This window comes from Macaca fascicularis, chromosome 1, assembly GCF_037993035.2.
Source record: "Macaca fascicularis isolate 582-1 chromosome 1, T2T-MFA8v1.1".
Classification (NCBI taxonomy): domain Eukaryota; kingdom Metazoa; phylum Chordata; class Mammalia; order Primates; family Cercopithecidae; genus Macaca; species Macaca fascicularis.
Window position 1 is genome coordinate 64,210,956 of NC_088375.1, and position 16,957 is coordinate 64,227,912.

At 43.7% G+C, this 16,957-nt stretch overlaps 1 protein-coding gene across 14 annotated transcripts in view; it reads left to right on the forward strand.

Moving 5' to 3' along the window:
- The window catches only part of SRGAP2 (SLIT-ROBO Rho GTPase activating protein 2), a 249,014-nt gene that overhangs the window by 171,748 nt on the left and 60,309 nt on the right, over nucleotides 1–16,957 (forward strand). For 9 of the 14 annotated variants that reach the window (XR_012432328.1, XR_012432329.1, XM_065540897.2 and 6 more), the window contains 3 exons: nucleotides 5,881–6,096; nucleotides 6,732–6,860; nucleotides 14,294–14,518. Coding sequence is in view for 10 of the 14 variants with exons in the window: in XM_065540897.2 (XP_065396969.1) it covers nucleotides 5,881–6,096; nucleotides 6,732–6,860; nucleotides 14,294–14,518 (570 nt within the window). In the remaining 4 variants the exon portion in view is untranslated. The remainder of the gene's footprint in view (nucleotides 1–5,880; nucleotides 6,097–6,731; nucleotides 6,861–14,293; nucleotides 14,519–16,957) is intronic. The other 5 variants (XR_012432330.1, XR_012432331.1, XM_045395981.3 and 2 more) reach the window with 1 other exon arrangement.

The window sequence follows — 16,957 nt, forward strand, 5'->3', positions numbered from 1 at the left end:
AAGGTGCTACTGGCATCTAATGATCTAGAGGCCAGGGATGCAGCTAAAATCCTACAGTGTACAGGGCAGCCCCCACAAAAAAGAATTATCTGACCCACAATGTCAATATACCAAGATTGAGAAATGCTGGTCTAGTGACTAGAGTCTCCTGAATTAAGCAAGCTAGATTCTACCCTGTCTTGACTACTAGCTGTATGAACTTGAGGGATACCCCAAACCTCTATGACCTTGGTGTCTGCATACTCTCCATGCACTGGTATTTCTATGTCCTAGGGGGTGGAGTAGTTGGGTGAGTTATACTTCCTGAAATATTAGACTATAGCTAAGGATCAAATAGGTTTCCAGATTCTGTAGGCCATTAGAAAGTCCAGTGAGCCGGGCTCGTGCCTGTAATCCCGGCACTTTAGGAGGCTGAGGCAGGTGGATCACGAGGTCAGGAGATCGAGACCATCCTGGCTAACATGGTGAAACGCCATCTCTACTAAAAATACAAAAAAAAATTAGCCGGGCGTGGTGGCGGGCGCCTGTAGTCCCAGCTACTGGGGAGGCTGAGGCAGGAGAATGGCGTGAACCTGGGAGGCGGAGCTTGCAGTGAGCCAAGATTGCACCACTGCCCTCCAGCCTGGGGGACAGAGTGAGACTCTGTCTCAAAAAAAAAAAAAAAAAAGAAAAAAGAAAGTTCAGAGAATAGAATTTTTTCTTCTGGAGATTAAGATAAGTTTAGGACTGGTCTGAATAAGGCACCATGGGATTATGGTGACTAACTGTCCCTCTTTGCCTAGTACTGAAGAGTTTCCTGGGACATAAAATTGTCAGTACTGAAACTGGAAAAGTTCTAGGTTAAAAAAGGTTAATTGGTCACTTTGCATGGGAGAGTGGTTTTATCAGGTGGGAAGCTGGGACCATTACATGCTAGCTTTGGGAAGCTGCTTGCTGTGTGCACACTCTTGAGGAGTCAAGAAGAGAACAAGGGAGAGTTTCTTGTAAGGAGCTTTCCCATTATTTTCTTGTCAGGAAGGCAGGGAAGGGCCTCTTGTTTCAATGACATTGTAGGTAATAGAACTTATTTGGGATCCTTGGAAAAAGGAAACCAAGCATATAAGAAACCCATCCAGTTTTTTCAGTGCTCTTCACATCTGCCCCTAATACCCGTTAATACCCTTTTTTAGGGGACTAGTTATCCAAGGGTTGGTAATTTTAGTAACTTTGTACCTTGATGATCCAAGGAGCAGGACCCAGGTGTTCCCAAAGAAAGATGCCTTTGGGCAGGGGGCCCAGAATACCACTGTAAGTGGCCAGCTGCCCCTCTGCACCTTCCTGTTTTCTGCTTGAAGGGCCTTTGATTTCCCTGACTTGGCATTCTGTGCCGGGGCCTGCTTCCCACAGCTGCTATTCAGAGAGCAATCCTAGCAAGCATTCTTCTCCACGTGTTTTTCCCCTGATAATGAGCTGGCTAGTATATAAACCATGGCATAAACGGTTTTCATTTTCTGACGGATGCACCGGGAATGCCTTTGAAGTCAGAACACACTGCTTCCCAAAGAACTCTGGGATTCTTTGCCTCAGTTGTACTCAGAGGTCGTGTCTGGAAAACCCAGCAAACCCCCACAGGAAGGAGCATAGATGGAGGCACTGAAGCCAGTGTGGATTGGCTGAGTATGAAGAGTCAAGGAGGCTCTAGAATTGAGAAAGAAGAGGCTTTAGGACACTCTGGGGCTGTTATTATCCCAGAGGCCTTATGCTTCTATACTCCCCCTAAATATATATCCCCTTGGCTTGGAGCAGCAGCTGTGTGCTGGCAGAGCTACCTCAGACTGGTATTTAGCACCTGTTCCCTTGAAACATGGCACTTAATAGTCCCTCAACTCTGCTTGCCTATTTGACCCTGGCAGTAGGCACTAGGGAGACAAGAACAAATAAGATGTTTCTAACCTCAAGGCATTTAGTTTTAATTGGGAGAGACAGAAAAGTAAAGCATCAGGTGGAAAATGAAGTGACAAGAACTCATTTACATGTCTTCACAGAGGACAGGGATGAAGTCAGGCTCCTTGAAGAGATACTTGAGTTGAATCTTAATTGCCAAGAACTCTTTTCTTGTTCTCTACGTGTTCCCTTTTTTGTTGCATCCAACTTTTGTTTCATGATGCAGTATCATTTTATTTCTCATTTATCTCTCCAGGGCTATTATGGATATATTGTTTTCAAACTTTTCTTCTTGTTGTATAATATTTCTTCTAAATTGCTAGTTTTGGTCTTGGTCTTTCATATTAGACATTTCCTTTAAATGCCTGGTTATCCTTAGCTGCCTGTTCACACTTTAAAGTGAGGTACTAAAAGATTCTATGTCAGCTGTGGCCTTCACAGTAGGGTGTTCTAACTGGGCTGTGTCCTTGTGGAAGCCCCAACTTTAGTATTTCTAGGTCTCTTATCTTGGATGGTCAGATTGCCAAGAGATCACACTTTTGATCTCCTACTCATGTCTGGGGGCTGAGTTGTGAAGAGGCCTGGACCATCTCAAAATTTAACATAGACTTCAGCTAATCCTCCTGTTGAAGTTCAGTATCCCCCTATTACCGCTGAACCTTGTATCCCCTAGTCCATGGACCCTCTCTAACACAGTAAACCTCTCATCTAGTATTCCGCTACAGTGGGAGAGGGGATCTTGGGATCTCACTGTTCTCAGATTTTCAATAGCTTATTTTGTGTTTAGCTCTACCTTCATCCCACTGCTACTTATTTCTCTTCGGGCTTCTGTGATATCAATCTGGCTGCTTCCTGGTTTACTCTAGTTTTGGTTTAGGACTCAAGTAGATCAGTTACTGCTTGCCTGCCTGTTTTTCAGCTTCTGCTTCCATTCTTTTGGTTTTTCTCAATTTATACCTAAATGACAATAATTTTAGAACCTTTTTTTCCCTATTATTTTAGTGTGGCTGTCAGAGGGAGCAGAGCTAAATACATGACTTCAGTGTTTAGTTTTTCAAAGTAAAGTAGAATGTTCCTCACAGAACTGAGAATGTAGACTTTTCAATTTTTTGCTATAGTTTGTATTTGCCTCACTATATATAGATAGAAGTATGTATATCTATATGTATACATATCTATATATACATATATGTGTAGCTGTATGTCTAAGACATAGATATATAGATATACATATATTTACATATGTATATGTATATAGCTATATATAAGTCCTATCTTGACTTTCTCTAAGTCCTATGTTGACTATAAATATATATTTATAAACATATATTTAATATGTATATGTATATCTATATAAATTTCTAAGTCCTGTCTTGACTTTCCTATTTTTTCAGTTGTTTCGGCTTCAGCTTCTGGGTACCTCAGTTTTCTCTTGAGTTGAAAGGCACTAATAAAGCTTCTCCAGTATTTACCCAGAAGAGAGACTGTGTCATGCAGTCATTTGGGCAACCACTTTGTAAAACCACCATTGTGTATATGACATATTTCTCCACTGTGAGAAGAAAACACAAAAGAAGTAGAGCTTACCCTGAAGAATGTATAGTTTCTTAGGCAAAGTAGTGTTTTACTCTCTTTTAACACGAAAGTTCTTTAAGTTTTTTAGGGTAAAGGAACATTGTAAATTGTTGATTTTTATTACTTCATTTGTTGACTTGGTAGCGCTATTCTTTGACCTCTTTTTTATCTCATGTTTATTCATAGCGTTTTCTCTTTATCGTGCACCTTCATGAAATAGGAAATCACTTTAAAAAAGAAAAAAACCACTCACTTTTGTAACTGCTCACTAAGCTTTTGAATCCCATGGTCAGATTCAGGTGGAAAAAGAGAAAAAAAAAAGGAGCCTGCTATCTACACTTCTTCATCTGGGATAACAGATGCCTCTTTTCCACTTCTTAGTTAACCTGGAAAGCTGGGGGTCTGTTTGAATTACTTAGAAAGGCTTTTAAATGCCATTGGTTGTTAAATATTATTTCTTCTGTATAGAAAATATGAAGAGTATTATCCTGGTAAAATTTATGGGAAGTAGTGTTAGGTTCAGAAAAAGGTGAAGCTAATTTAAAACATTCTGCATTCAAAATGAGACATAATTTAGACTCTAATGTACTTTGACTTTGTCGGTATCCCAATATTCTTTATTCCTTTGTTTGCCTCCAGCTGATCGTAGGGGCTAGATTAGTCTACTCACAGTCTTTCTAAGCTAGGTTTTCTCAACCTCAGCACCATTGACATTTGGGCCAGATAATTAGTTGTTTTGGGGGCTGTCCTGTGCATGGGATGTTCAGCAGCATCCCTGACCTCTACCTAGTAGATGCCAGTAGTAATCCCCAAGTTGTGACAATCAAAAATATTTCTAGACACTGCCACATTTCCCCTGGAGGCCAAAATAGCCCCAAGTTGAGACACTGTTCTAACTCAAGTTCATAAATGGAACCAATTTCTCTTTTCAAGAATATCTTGACCATACTTAACCTTTCCTCCCAACCGGTTCAGGTCCAGTCCTATCCAGAGGAGAGTCAGTGTTGCTTAGTGGCTAAGAATGTGGTCTTTGGAGTCTGACAGACCTGAGTTTGAATCCTGATTCCGACATTTTGTATGACCTTGGGTGTGACAGTTAATCTCTTTGAGCCTTATTTCCTTATCTTTAGAAATAGAAATAATAACATTTTCTTTCCCAGAGTTATTGTAAGGATTAAATGAGGTAATGTACCTAAAGCCCATGGCACACAATGTTTATTAAGTGGTAGATATTAATAATAATATTGTACCTTGGCACTCCTCTGTTACACACACACATGCGCGCGCGCGCGCACACACACACACACACACACACACACACACACACATATACATACATCCACCAACTTCTACTCTAATTCTCCCTCTCAAAGAAATCTTAGGGCATCACACTTTCAACACTGTTGAACTCCCTGGTATGGAAACAGAAAGCTCCCCACAGAGTACAGCAGGCACCGGGTGGCTGAAAGTAGTATGTTTAGTAGGATTGGAAACAAGCTTGAGTTCTAGGCTTCCTGGCTTCCCTGTTAAGAGAAAGGATTGAACTCCTAAATGGTTGTCTTGATGGAAAATCATCCTTCACCTTTTATACTACTTCCTTCCTGTGGCAATTCCAGTTATACTTCATATGGATTTTATTCCTTCCCAGACTCTTACCTGAATTGCTATGAAGGCTTACAGTCTTCATAGGGTTGTTGTCTAGATTGTGGAATTGCCCTAAGGATGAAATGAGAAAATGTGTGTGTGGTACTTGGCATAAAGCCAGGAATATACTAAGTGTTCAGTAAATGATAACTGGCATTGTAATTGCTGCTGCTGCTCTAGTTGCTGTGAGAGGGTGTTTGATCTGGATAAAGCAGAACAGACAGATCCCCAGAATGCCAGGCCAGTAGAAAGAGCTTTTGGAAGCTTTTCCTCTTCCCTATTTTATATCTGAAAGGTAACAGAAAGCATAGGCAGTACTCCATAGGCTGCACTGCCCTCTTCAGGGTTCCTGACCAGCCCAGGAAGGCTTTGCCCTTGGAGCCTGAGAGGGGTGGTGGTGTTTCCCATCTACTCGGTATTACGAGGTGACTAAGTGATAGAAATCACCTGGCCAATATTAAAGAGAAATGATTACAAATGATAATGAATCGAAGTAAATAATACATGATGGATAGACATGAAGTTATTTCAATGAGAGGAAATGTTGGCTCACTTTCCTGTGCTTTGGAGTGGTCTTTAATCTGTGTTTGCTGAACCAAACACTTCTGAATTTTTCCCTTAGGGGTGTGAGGATATTACTTCATGGGGGAGAGCTTGAGCTGAGTCGCTGAGTCTGTAAAGCAGAGTATTGACCCCTTTGGCTTGACCTCGGGGGTGGGGGTGGGCGATGTCTTGCAGGTCATGAAGACATATCACATGTACAATGCCGACAGCATCAGTGCTCAGAGCAAACTAAAGGAGGCGGAGAAGCAGGAGGAGAAGCAAATTGGTAAATCGGTAAAGCAGGAGGACCGGCAGACCCCACGCTCCCCTGACTCCACGGCCAACGTTCGCATTGAGGAGAAACATGTCCGGAGGAGCTCAGTGAAGAAGATTGAGAAGATGAAGGAGAAGGTACGTATGCTCCCACAGCTATAGATGCTGGGAAGCAACATTCGGTAAGGCATGGATGATAGGAATTTCCAAATAGGCTCTGGGAAGAGCAGACAAGGAAGCTCTAGGTTCTTTTAGTGCCTAGTGACTAAAAATGAGGCCTTGCTCTGTGCCCTGGAGGGAATACTAGGTATTGGGAGAACTGGGCACGTGGGCTCCAAGTTTTTAGCCTCTAGCAGCAAGAAACAGTAGTCACCTTTCCCAATCCATTTTCCAAATAGAGCTCAATATCCTATTGCTTTGGAGGGGTTGGGGGTGACTAGATCCAGGATTTGGTTTCAGGTATCTGGTGTTCAGGGGCAAGAGTAGTGGTACCTTCTTCAGAGTGGCATTGCAAGAATGAGGAATGATATTTGAAGATAGAATCAAAGTGGAGCACGCATCTTAAGTAGGGAGCCTCATTAACCTTTCCTGAATTGATCTACATTGTGCCCTTGAATCTCATTAAACAGAATTAGAACCCAATTTAAGGCAGATGCGCATAGGGAGTAGCAGCACCACTGTAGTTCTTGAGTACACTGTACTTTTACCTTTTAGAGAACAATCCCCCCTTAAAAAAAAAAAAAAGTAAAAGTGAACTTCTGTTTCCTTTTCAGCGCCAAGCCAAGTACACGGAGAATAAGCTGAAGGCCATCAAAGCCCGGAATGAGTACTTACTGGCTTTGGAAGCGACCAATGCATCTGTCTTCAAGTACTACATCCATGACCTATCTGACCTTATTGATGTAAGTGCTTAAAGCTGAGGGCCTGAGGGCACCTCTTTTCTGGTTTCAGAATCCTCGTCAGACATTCCCTGATACTATTGTTCAGGAATCTGGTGCATTTTGAGAACAATTATGAAGACAGCAGCCATGATCCATCAGGGTGCTTGCCAAGCACCAAGTGAAATACTTCACACTTATCTCATTGAATCCTAACTGGAATTCTGGGAGGAAGGCATTATTATCTGTATTTTTACAGATTAACAGAGAGTTTAGATGACTTACTCAGAGTCAGTTAACAAATGACAGAGGCAAAATTTGCACCTAGGCCTGATGACTCAACCCAGGCTCATAACCACTACGCTCGTCTATCTGCCAGGAAATACTTTCTTCCTTTTTTTGTCCCCCAGGCTGGAGCGCAGTGGCCCAATCTTGGCTCACCGCAACCTCCGCCTCCCAGGTTCAAGCTATTCTCCTACCTCAGCCTCCCCAATAACTGGGACTACAGGCATGCATCACCATGCCCAGCTAATTTTTGTATTTTTAGTAGAGACAGGATTTCACCATGTTGGCAAGGCTGATCTCGAACTCCTCACCTCAGGTGACCTGACCTCAGGTAATCCACCTGCCTCAGCTTCCCAAAGTGCTGGGATTACAGCTGTGAGCCACTGCACCTGGCCTAGGAAATACTTTCTTACATCAGCTTCTCTTGCACAGAAGTGAGTGGCAAGAATTTAACTAGAGTTACAATGCCGTACCTTACATTTGTATAGCATTTAAGGTTTCTCAGTGTTACCTCATTTGATTGTCACGTCACCATTATGGGTAAGCATTGCTGTCTCCAGTTGCTGGATAGGGAAGCTCAGGGTCCAGAGGACTACGAGACTCACCTGTCCAAGGTTATGCTGCAAATTAGGGTCCTGTCAGAAAGGTATCCAGCTCCCCCTGACATCTGGCAAATTTTTTCAAAGGTGATTGAGGAAAGCGGTTAATAGGCACATGTGTTTTGCAAGGGGCAAGCCCAGGGATAAGCTTTTTGTTTTTTGCCTGTGAGGTATTCTTGGCCTTGTTTTTCTTGCTGCTTCCCCTTACAGTTGAGTCTTATAAACCTTCTCACCTACAGACTCCAATCTGGCCCAGGTCCTGAGCCACACCTAAGTGAAGCTCTGTAATTACACCCTTTCTCACCTCTCCTTCCAGTCATCAAAGTGAGGCATCTGGAGCCAGCCAATTTAGCAACCCAGTCTCTGGGGCCTGCCATTTATTTCAGGGTCTTGGTGGCAGCAGTTGGGCTTTGCAAAACTTTGGCCAGACCACTCATGCTTTCCTGCCTTGGTTTCTCCACAAGCAAACCTGCCACACCTCACAGCATCATATGGGGTTTGGGTCCAAGTCTTGCTGTTATATCACTACCTGGGTCATCTAGGCTTGTCACTGAATTGTTGTGGAACCCAGCTTTGTTTCCTACCCGACTCCCAACCTCCTCTAGCCAACTGAAGAACTGGACTAATTCCCTGGTATTGAAATCTGGCCTCACGTAAGAGTTGCTCGGGGAACTTCTCTGAAATACAGATTCCTGTCTCCCTTTAGCTGAGGATTTTTGGTTCAGTAGATTTCAGCCACTTAATGCCCTAGGTGTCATTGTCTTGCTGGGTTAGTGGAGCCTTGCTCCCTGTTCTGGTACCTCTTTGCTCTCTCTGCTTGTTGATGACAATCTGAACACTGTCCTTCAATGGAGGTCAAAGCCCTAAACAAGATCCTTTCTTCTCCTCAGGGTTGGAGCTCCTCATTGTTGGGAGAGAGGCCTGTTCTCAGCATGAGGAAGAGAATCTATTCTTTCTTGTGCACAATTTCTGCTATTTATCTCGCATTTGGTAAAAATTCAGACTGTGTTGTCTGCCACACCTCTACTGTTGGTTAGCCCTCTTCTCTTTTTTTGTACTCAAGGCAACTTCCCTACCTTTTTCACCAAAATGCTGATCTCAGGGGAAGGGAGGGGCTACTGCTGTATCAGCCACAACCTTTGCAATCCATAGATTCTCCATCAGGTATAAGCAAGTGTTTTAAAATCAGTCCAAGAAGCAAGGTATTTTGTACCTTGTTTTCATCATTAAAAAAAAAAAAAAGTCTGTTAAGAGCCTGATTTCACAGGATGTGGTGTGACATGCCATTGAAAAAGAGGCTGCCTTAGTACTTGGCAGGGTGTGGGTCTATCACCGGGATCAAGAGGCTACATAGGTAGTAATAAAGTTTCTCATGTTTCTTTGCTGCTGTTTTGGTTGTGTCTTGTTTTATTTTGTTGGTTGGTTGGGTTTTTGTTGTTTTTCCTGGGATGAGGACACATTCATTATTTTTTTTAAAGTTGTATTGTTCTGCTCTATAAACGTTCAGTAAATATTTATTTAGGGAGAAGCCACGTGCTCAGTATCAGGGGTAAAAATGGAATATAGTAGTTCTTGCACTAACTCTAGTATTCATAGACTGTAAGACAGCATTTTTCAAACCATCGGTGAGATCCCTTAGGGAAAGCAGGAAATCACTTTTTTTGGTTTAATCTGTGGTTTCAAATGAATAGATGAGACTAGAAAAGAAAGAAAATATTAGAGTACATCACATTGGTAAGATTATGTGAAACTTTTATGTTAGATGTGTATGTACACACTTGTACATCCTATGGGGGCGGTGTGACAATAGACGATGTGTTTCTTATTGTGAGTTGGGAGTAAAAAACGTGCTTGTGAGCCGTTGTACTATGAGCAGAGAAAGATCTCAGTCTCCTCTGTTAAGTTCTGTGAGAGCAGGAACCAAGAGTTTTCTTTACCTTAGTAGCCTCCAGTGCTTAATATATAGCTGAGCACATAGTGTGTTTACTGAAGGAAGAAAGGAATAGAAAGAGGAGGATGATCATCTAAGCTAAGATTGGTTTTTCTTTTTGTACCTTTCAATATTGTTTTGAAGTATAATTTACATACAGTAACTAAACTTAAGTGTTACAGTTTCAAGAGTTTTGACAAATTTGTACATCTTTGTGACCTACATCAAGATATAGAATAAATATTTTGATAATAGATATATTTCCATTGCCTCAGAAGGTTTCTCTTGTCTCTTCCCAGTCAGTCCCCCACCCCAAGGCAACCACTGTTACGATTTCTTTCACCATAAATTAGTTTTGCCCATTGTAGAACTTCATAAAGATGGGATTATCCTTTTTTGTGTCTGGCATCTTTTGCCCAGCATGATTAATTTCATCCATGTTTTTGCATGTATCAGTAGTTTCTTACTTTTTCTTGCTGATCTATGCAATAAAAAGGGCCAAAAGGATGCAGTTAGAGCAGGACTAAGTGAGGAGCCTGGGATATTGGCATCCTGATCTTAACATTATCCATTACTTGCTTTAAGACATGGGATGAATCCTGTTTCAGTCTATTGCCATCTGTGTCATGTACACCCTTCTGCCTCCTTCCTATTGGTTTTGAAGCCAAGTATGTGCATAAGGCATTGAGGATAAGTGAAAAGAAGTTATTTTTGTCGATGCCATTACATTGACCAAGGACTAGCCTCCGAATTCTTTTTATAGTATAGTGTAAGATTTAAACTTCAGACTGTAGGAATCCAGTTGAGGCTTCTGCCACACTAGGGAAACCTTGACTTCAAGCCAAAAAGACGTTCTGAGCTCAATTGATAGCATTTAAGAATGGTAGGCTCACTGGAATGTACTTTTGCTCCCCCATATTCTTCTGGCTCTCTCAACCCAAGAGCAGATGGATGAATGAAGAACAGGGCGTTGTCTTCATGCATAGCTGGAGTGTTGTAAGTGCCGTGTACATGTATAGAAGGTCTGTGACACCATGTGCACCCAAATCAGACATGAGGGAACTTGGCTGTTTCAGTAAGAAATGTCATTAAGGACAGTTCTTTTTCTCTTCTGTGGGAACTTGAAGTGGGTATTGTGAAACAGCCATTTTTCCTTTCCAGGCCTTCTGGAGTCTCTGGGTGAGGATATCAGTTGGGAAAGGGTTAATGAGCTATCAACTCAAGTCATCATACATCTGGATGGGCTGTCATTAAATTCTTACAAAAATTTGATTTCCCCTGAGAGATTATTCATCAAACATTTATATAACCCAGAAATGGCCAGGGGAGCCCAGCGTGGCCACAGAACTCATCAGAAGCCATGGAAAGCCTGCTTTGTCCCCATTGTGAGCAAAATAATGTGCTTCCTCTGCTTACTGGTATTCTCCTTGGAACAGGATGAAATATTCAAATCTCATTTACCTAACCTTGCCAGATATTGCTTCTTCGCTAACTGCTTGGTTTCTGGCTGTTCCCCTACAGGTATGTAGATAGTCAAGACTCTGGAAAACCTCTTCTGAATCTGCCTGGTTGGCTAGAGGTGTAGAGGAGCCAGGGGCATATTGTGACTCAGACCCTCACTCATTGGCACAAAGAACCTACAGAACAGTTATATAAATAGAGACAGTGCACCAGCCTGGGAAAACTCCCAGCCTCCCTTTGGCCATAGAGTGAGCAAAACAAAAGGCTTCACTGGCCTCATCTACCCACTTGACTTAGGTCAGTATTCAGCCTAAGTGCTTTATTTCCTGAGAGGCTGGAATCTGTATTTGTGGCATCAGTCAGTCAACTGAAATTTATTAAGTGCCTACTGTGAGCAAGGCCTAATGCTGAGGGATGTAAAGAAGGGTGAGAAGGTAGTCTGGTTGGGGTGATATGACATGGCAAGTCATAGAATGAAGAAGTGTATTCCTTGTCATATGAAAGCTGCAGATTAGTGTGGTTCTAAGTAGAGGCTAGGGTCATTAGAGTCCAGGATTGCAGGGTTGGCTGGCTTCCCAGAGGCTGAGAATTTAATTTGGATCTTGAAGATCTGGTCCAATTCCAACAGGTGAGAGGCGTAGGAAACATTTAAGGAAGAGACATTCTGGGAGCTGAAGGGCAGAGGTCAGTGGATTTGGAGTTATATTAGTATTTTTTTAAAGTGTCTACATGGTACTAAATATATGTAAATATATTGCCTGTTAGCCTACAACAACCTGTGAGGCTGGTGTTATCCTCATTTGAGGCCCAGAGGGATTAAGTAGCTTGCTTATGGCCATATAGTTGATTTGAAGCTTAATACTATACCCTAAACAGAGAGTATTTTGTTGGATTAGAGCAGATGAATCTGAAGAAGAAAATAAAGGGAGCTGATGTTGGATGGATAGATTGAAGACAGATTACAATTTGTTCTGGCTGTTGGACCTTGCTCAAATTATTTAACTTCACTGAGCCTCAGCTTTCGAGCCTGGAAAAGTAAGATAATACCAACCTCATTGGGGTTATTATGAGGATTAAAATGTAGAGTGTATATAAAGGACTTAGCACATGGACTGACGTATAGTAAGCATACTTAGTGAAATAGAAGCATTTTTTAAATTTCAAAACTGAGGAAGGTGGATTTTACCTTGGGGAAAAAAATGAGAGGTATTTTAGGTTCTTCAACAGGTAAGTGCCATAATTAAAGTCACATTTTAGGACAGTGAAGCAGACAGCACTGGTGTAACACAGTAAGGGTATGAATAGGGGTAGAGGTAGTGAGAATGGAGAGGAAAGGGAAATTACCAAAAATGGGTAAAGGTTTTTTGAAGGGTAACTTTTCTCTCCCACATTTACCCCCTGCCCACACCCCCTCCACCCACACACATACACTCTGTGGGCCGTGTTACTTCTGTTCATTAGACTTACAGGCACAGAGCTCATCAACAGGGTCTACATAGAGCTAGTCAGGAATGTTTACAGGTTCAAGGGCAGCCTGGTGAGACCAGCAGCATCTCCCAGAGGGCCTGTGCACGTGCAGCGTCCTAATCAGCCGCTTTTGTCTAGCTTCCATTTGCTCTTCCCTCCCAACTGAATTTAATGTCTTTCCATCCTCTGCCTCTAGTTAAGCTGTAACTGCTGTTATTCCACTGCAGCCAGGCAGCTGCCAGGGCCTGTTGGCACTGAACCCAGAGCCCAGCCCAACTGATGCTCTCACTGAGCTTCTTGTCAGATGCCGGGAAAGAGGAAGCACATCATAGGCCTTTTCTTCCCCAATAGTAGCTGCTTCCAATGCGATCATGATGAGAGGAAAAGGCTGTGGGGAGAGTTAATTTGATGCTTGCTTGTGCAATGAAATGGCAATCAGGCAGATGGCCTTACTCTATGCATGGATTCTTCTCTGATGTTTCTTCTCAGGACCTGGACCTCAAAGTTGCTTAAGCAATAGGGAGGATGATGGATGACCAAGGGATTGGGATCTCTGGGTCCTTGGGGAGGGATGGGGAATATTATCACAGAGTTACAGAATGCCATTGCTGAAGAGGGCCTTAGGGATTACATTTGGTCCAAGGATTTTCAGACTTTTCTCTAACAGAAGAATTATTTCTTCAAAGCAGACCTTACATAGAATCCCTAAATATTAAATAGAAAAAAGAGCAGAGTTCGCTTGGTTGAAGGAGGAATGGAAGACTCCAAGTCCTAGTAGTTGGGCTGTCCTTTTACCCACTTCTCAAGGGCAGCCTCAGTGCCGGCTCTGGTCTACTGCTTGAAAGCCACTGGCCTGGCCAAATCTGTTCATTTTACTATGGAAGAAACAGGTTTAGAGAAGGGGAGTGGCTTTTCCAAGGTTGCTTGATTCTGCGCCAGTGCTTTTTTTATACAGTTGCCTCTTTCATATCATTTTCGTTTTGCATTTTGTTGTAAAAAATCAGAATCCTTTACATGGCATGAATTTTTCCAGTAACACTTATGCGTAGAGCTTTTTAGTCTTGTAAATGCTATTTCTGTAGTGCAGGGGCATCTGTTGTCAGATGCCAGGAAGGAGGAGGCATGTCAGTAAACCTTAGTCTACAGCGAAGGCCTATCCTAGAATGTTGGGAGTTGGTGGGAATGATGACCCACAGAGTCAGCTCCCTATTCTGTCCTTCTCCCATCTAGAGTTGAGCTTGCATACATTAGCTGCGGTTGCAATACTCTGCTTTCAGAACCCTGAAATGGCCTGGCTTGGTTGCTGTATAGTGATTTAACCACAGTAACCCTCAGTGAGTGGCAGGTTGTATTTTTATTGTTGAATTTTGTTATAATGGCAACCCCAGATAAACTTAAAAATGAAAGAGGATTCTCTTTAACTCTCAATTCTTCTCATGTTTATGAAATAGCACTTAATTAAATAATGTCATTTAATCTTATGAATCTTCTTCCTCCCAACCACCTCACGGCCCTCTAGGGTGTGTTTAACCATTGAATTGGGAATCAAGAACTGAGAACTCTCACCCAGGCCTTGGAAGTCAGAATGTCAGCCCTCTTCCCACTGCACAGCCAGGCTTATTGATGTGGTCAGATCTGCCCTCAGGACCACCCTCCGTTTCCACCAAGCCTTGGGGCTGTCCATGGTGTGCTCATGTGCCTTCTCCTTCCCACAGCAGTGTTGTGACTTAGGCTACCATGCAAGTCTGAACCGGGCTCTTCGCACCTTCCTCTCTGCTGAGTTAAACCTGGAACAGTCGAAGCATGAGGGTCTGGATGCCATCGAGAATGCAGTAGAAAACCTGGATGCCACCAGTGACAAGCAGCGCCTCATGGAGATGTACAACAACGTCTTCTGTCCCCCTATGAAGTTTGAGTTTCAGCCCCACATGGGGGATATGGTGAGGCCCTCTCCCTATACCTCCACCCTCAAGGGGCTTGAGTGGACTTGTCAGATTCATTACACAGAAGCCACATTATTTTGGGGTGGGAGAGGCCTGGGCCCAGCTTCTTGTCAGGTGGGTGAGGCATATTCCACTTACTGAGCAAACACTTAGTGAGTGCATGCTGTCAGACACTCGGGCTTGGCTGCAGACATGGGAGATTAAAGCCCTTGGCGAGCTTACAGTCTGGGGAATAAGGTCGCTAAGGGGAGAGTTAGAACTATGCACAGAGAGGGGCATCCAAAGGGGCCCAGCAGGATCAAAGAAGGTGAAAAACAGCAGGTGTATTCTAAAAACTACCAACGGTTCAGGATGGTGAAAGGAAAGTGAGGGAGGGGAGCGCTCCCAGTGGTGAGGCTAGAAGAAATGAGAACTGAAGTGGGGCCACATCCTAGAGGCTTTAGTGGAGAAGCGACAGCTAGGCAGGGAATGTTGTGATCTTTTGGCATTTGGCAGAGTTCTGAATAATCTTATTCTCCTGAACTTAGAAGACTGTGATGAAGTGTATAGTTTTGCTTGGGTATTGAACAAAAAAGAATGGGTACCTGCAGGAAGGAAAGGAGCTAAGATGCCATCCCAAAGGCCTGATGCTGGTTGCCCAGACAGGGGAGCATGAACATGGGGGCCTTGTTTTGGACTCTTCACCTCCAGTGACTAGAATAAGAAGGGCCTAAATACACTAAAGTGAGAGGCAAGAGAAGCTCCTGGGTTTTCATCGTTCTGAATCTTTTGGTTCCACTTGTGTTGTTGTGTGTACGAGCCAGAGTGAACCTCATTCCTGTGGGTAGGAGCCACCATTTCACCTATTGGTGAAATCAGAAGGAGGTTGTATAGGCTTATGTGATAGAAAAGATCAAGATGGACCTTTGAGTATAGTTGGCTTTAGGAGGAGGAATTTTACCAAGACACTGTTTCGCTGTCTCTGCACTACTTCCTGTGTGTTAGCTCCATTCTCAGACAGGTCATTCTCCCATGGAGGCAAGGTGACTGCATTTCCAGCCTTCCCTGGTAGGTTGAAATCTAGTGGAAAGAGTCTCTGCCTCCCTCCTCAAAGCCCCCACAAAGTTTCATGTGTCTCTGGTTTTGATTGGGTGAAGTGCTTATGCCTGGGTCCATGCAAAGCACATGGCCTGAGCTGTGGAGTGGGAGGTTCCCCTCGCTAAGGGTAGTCAGACCAAAGCTACCAAAACAAGGAGGAGTGGATGCCAGGGGACCAAATAACAGCAACATGTGTGCTCATCAGGAATGATGCTTCTCTCAAGATTAGCATCCAGACTCTAGAAATCTCCGCTCCAGAATGACAGCTGTGGCAGTGGAACCAGAGGATTTGCTGTCGTCAGTCGGCCTCTATGGAGAGTGAGACACTGTCCTAGAGACAGAAATGTGGAGTTGATTTCCTTTCTTTCCTTCTTGGGGAAAATCAAACCATTTACAGTTCATTTCCATTGCTGTGACTTAGGAAATGTCAGTGTCTGAACAGATGGAGAAGTGAGATGATAGCATGTGCAATTAGAATTGGGGGAAGGGGTGTCACCAAGCCTCAGGAAGTCCCATTCTTCACCTGCCCTGGCTTCTGGTCAAACTTGCCTTCCAAGCCCCTTCTCCGGCTGTCACTGAGATTCCTTCCCAGGGATCAGTGGAACTTGGGGACCAGCTGAGTGGAATGATACATTTTCTGGTGTTAGTGACTGAGTTGCCTTCTGAGCCAAACAGCTTGTCTCCATAAAGGAGGATTCCAGATGCTGGGTGCTCAGGCCCCCACCTCCCCCTGTCAGTGTCTTATTTCCATACTCCAGAGCGCAGCTGAAGTGTATTACCTTGCACCCCGGTAGCGGACCACTGCCAAAGCATGCATCATCATCAGCTCTGCTACTTCTTAAAGGGACAGGCTTGGAGGTGGTTTTTCCTTCCCTGATTCCTCTCTGCTAGGTCTGGGTTACTTTAAAAATCAATAGCTCACTCTTCTGCTGGGGCGCTCTCTTTATGTGATATAGCTGATCAGTGGCTGAGCCAGGCAGGGGCCAGGACCAGTTCAGGAGCTTGTGAAGGTTCCGCATTCTAGCCTAGCCTTCGTATGAGTGAAAATAAAAAGAGATGAGAGGGTGGGTCATTCTTGGCCTCTGCAGCCAGTCTGTCCCCATCAGTGTGCATTGTCTGCAGATTGTGGAGGCAACAGGAGGGAGCTGCCTGCAAGTCGTTGGATTAGGGCCAAAGATCGGGTGGCATTTTGACCGGAAGCCTTGAAATTGGCCAAGGCCCCACACTAACTGGTGTTCTGGGGTGCGCAGCATATGAATTGATGCCAAGTGCTCTCAGATGTACTAGGAGGAGGTACTTGGCTCCATTTTTGGTGCCCTCAGAGGCTGTGGGACTCTGGATGCCTGACTGGTGACATCA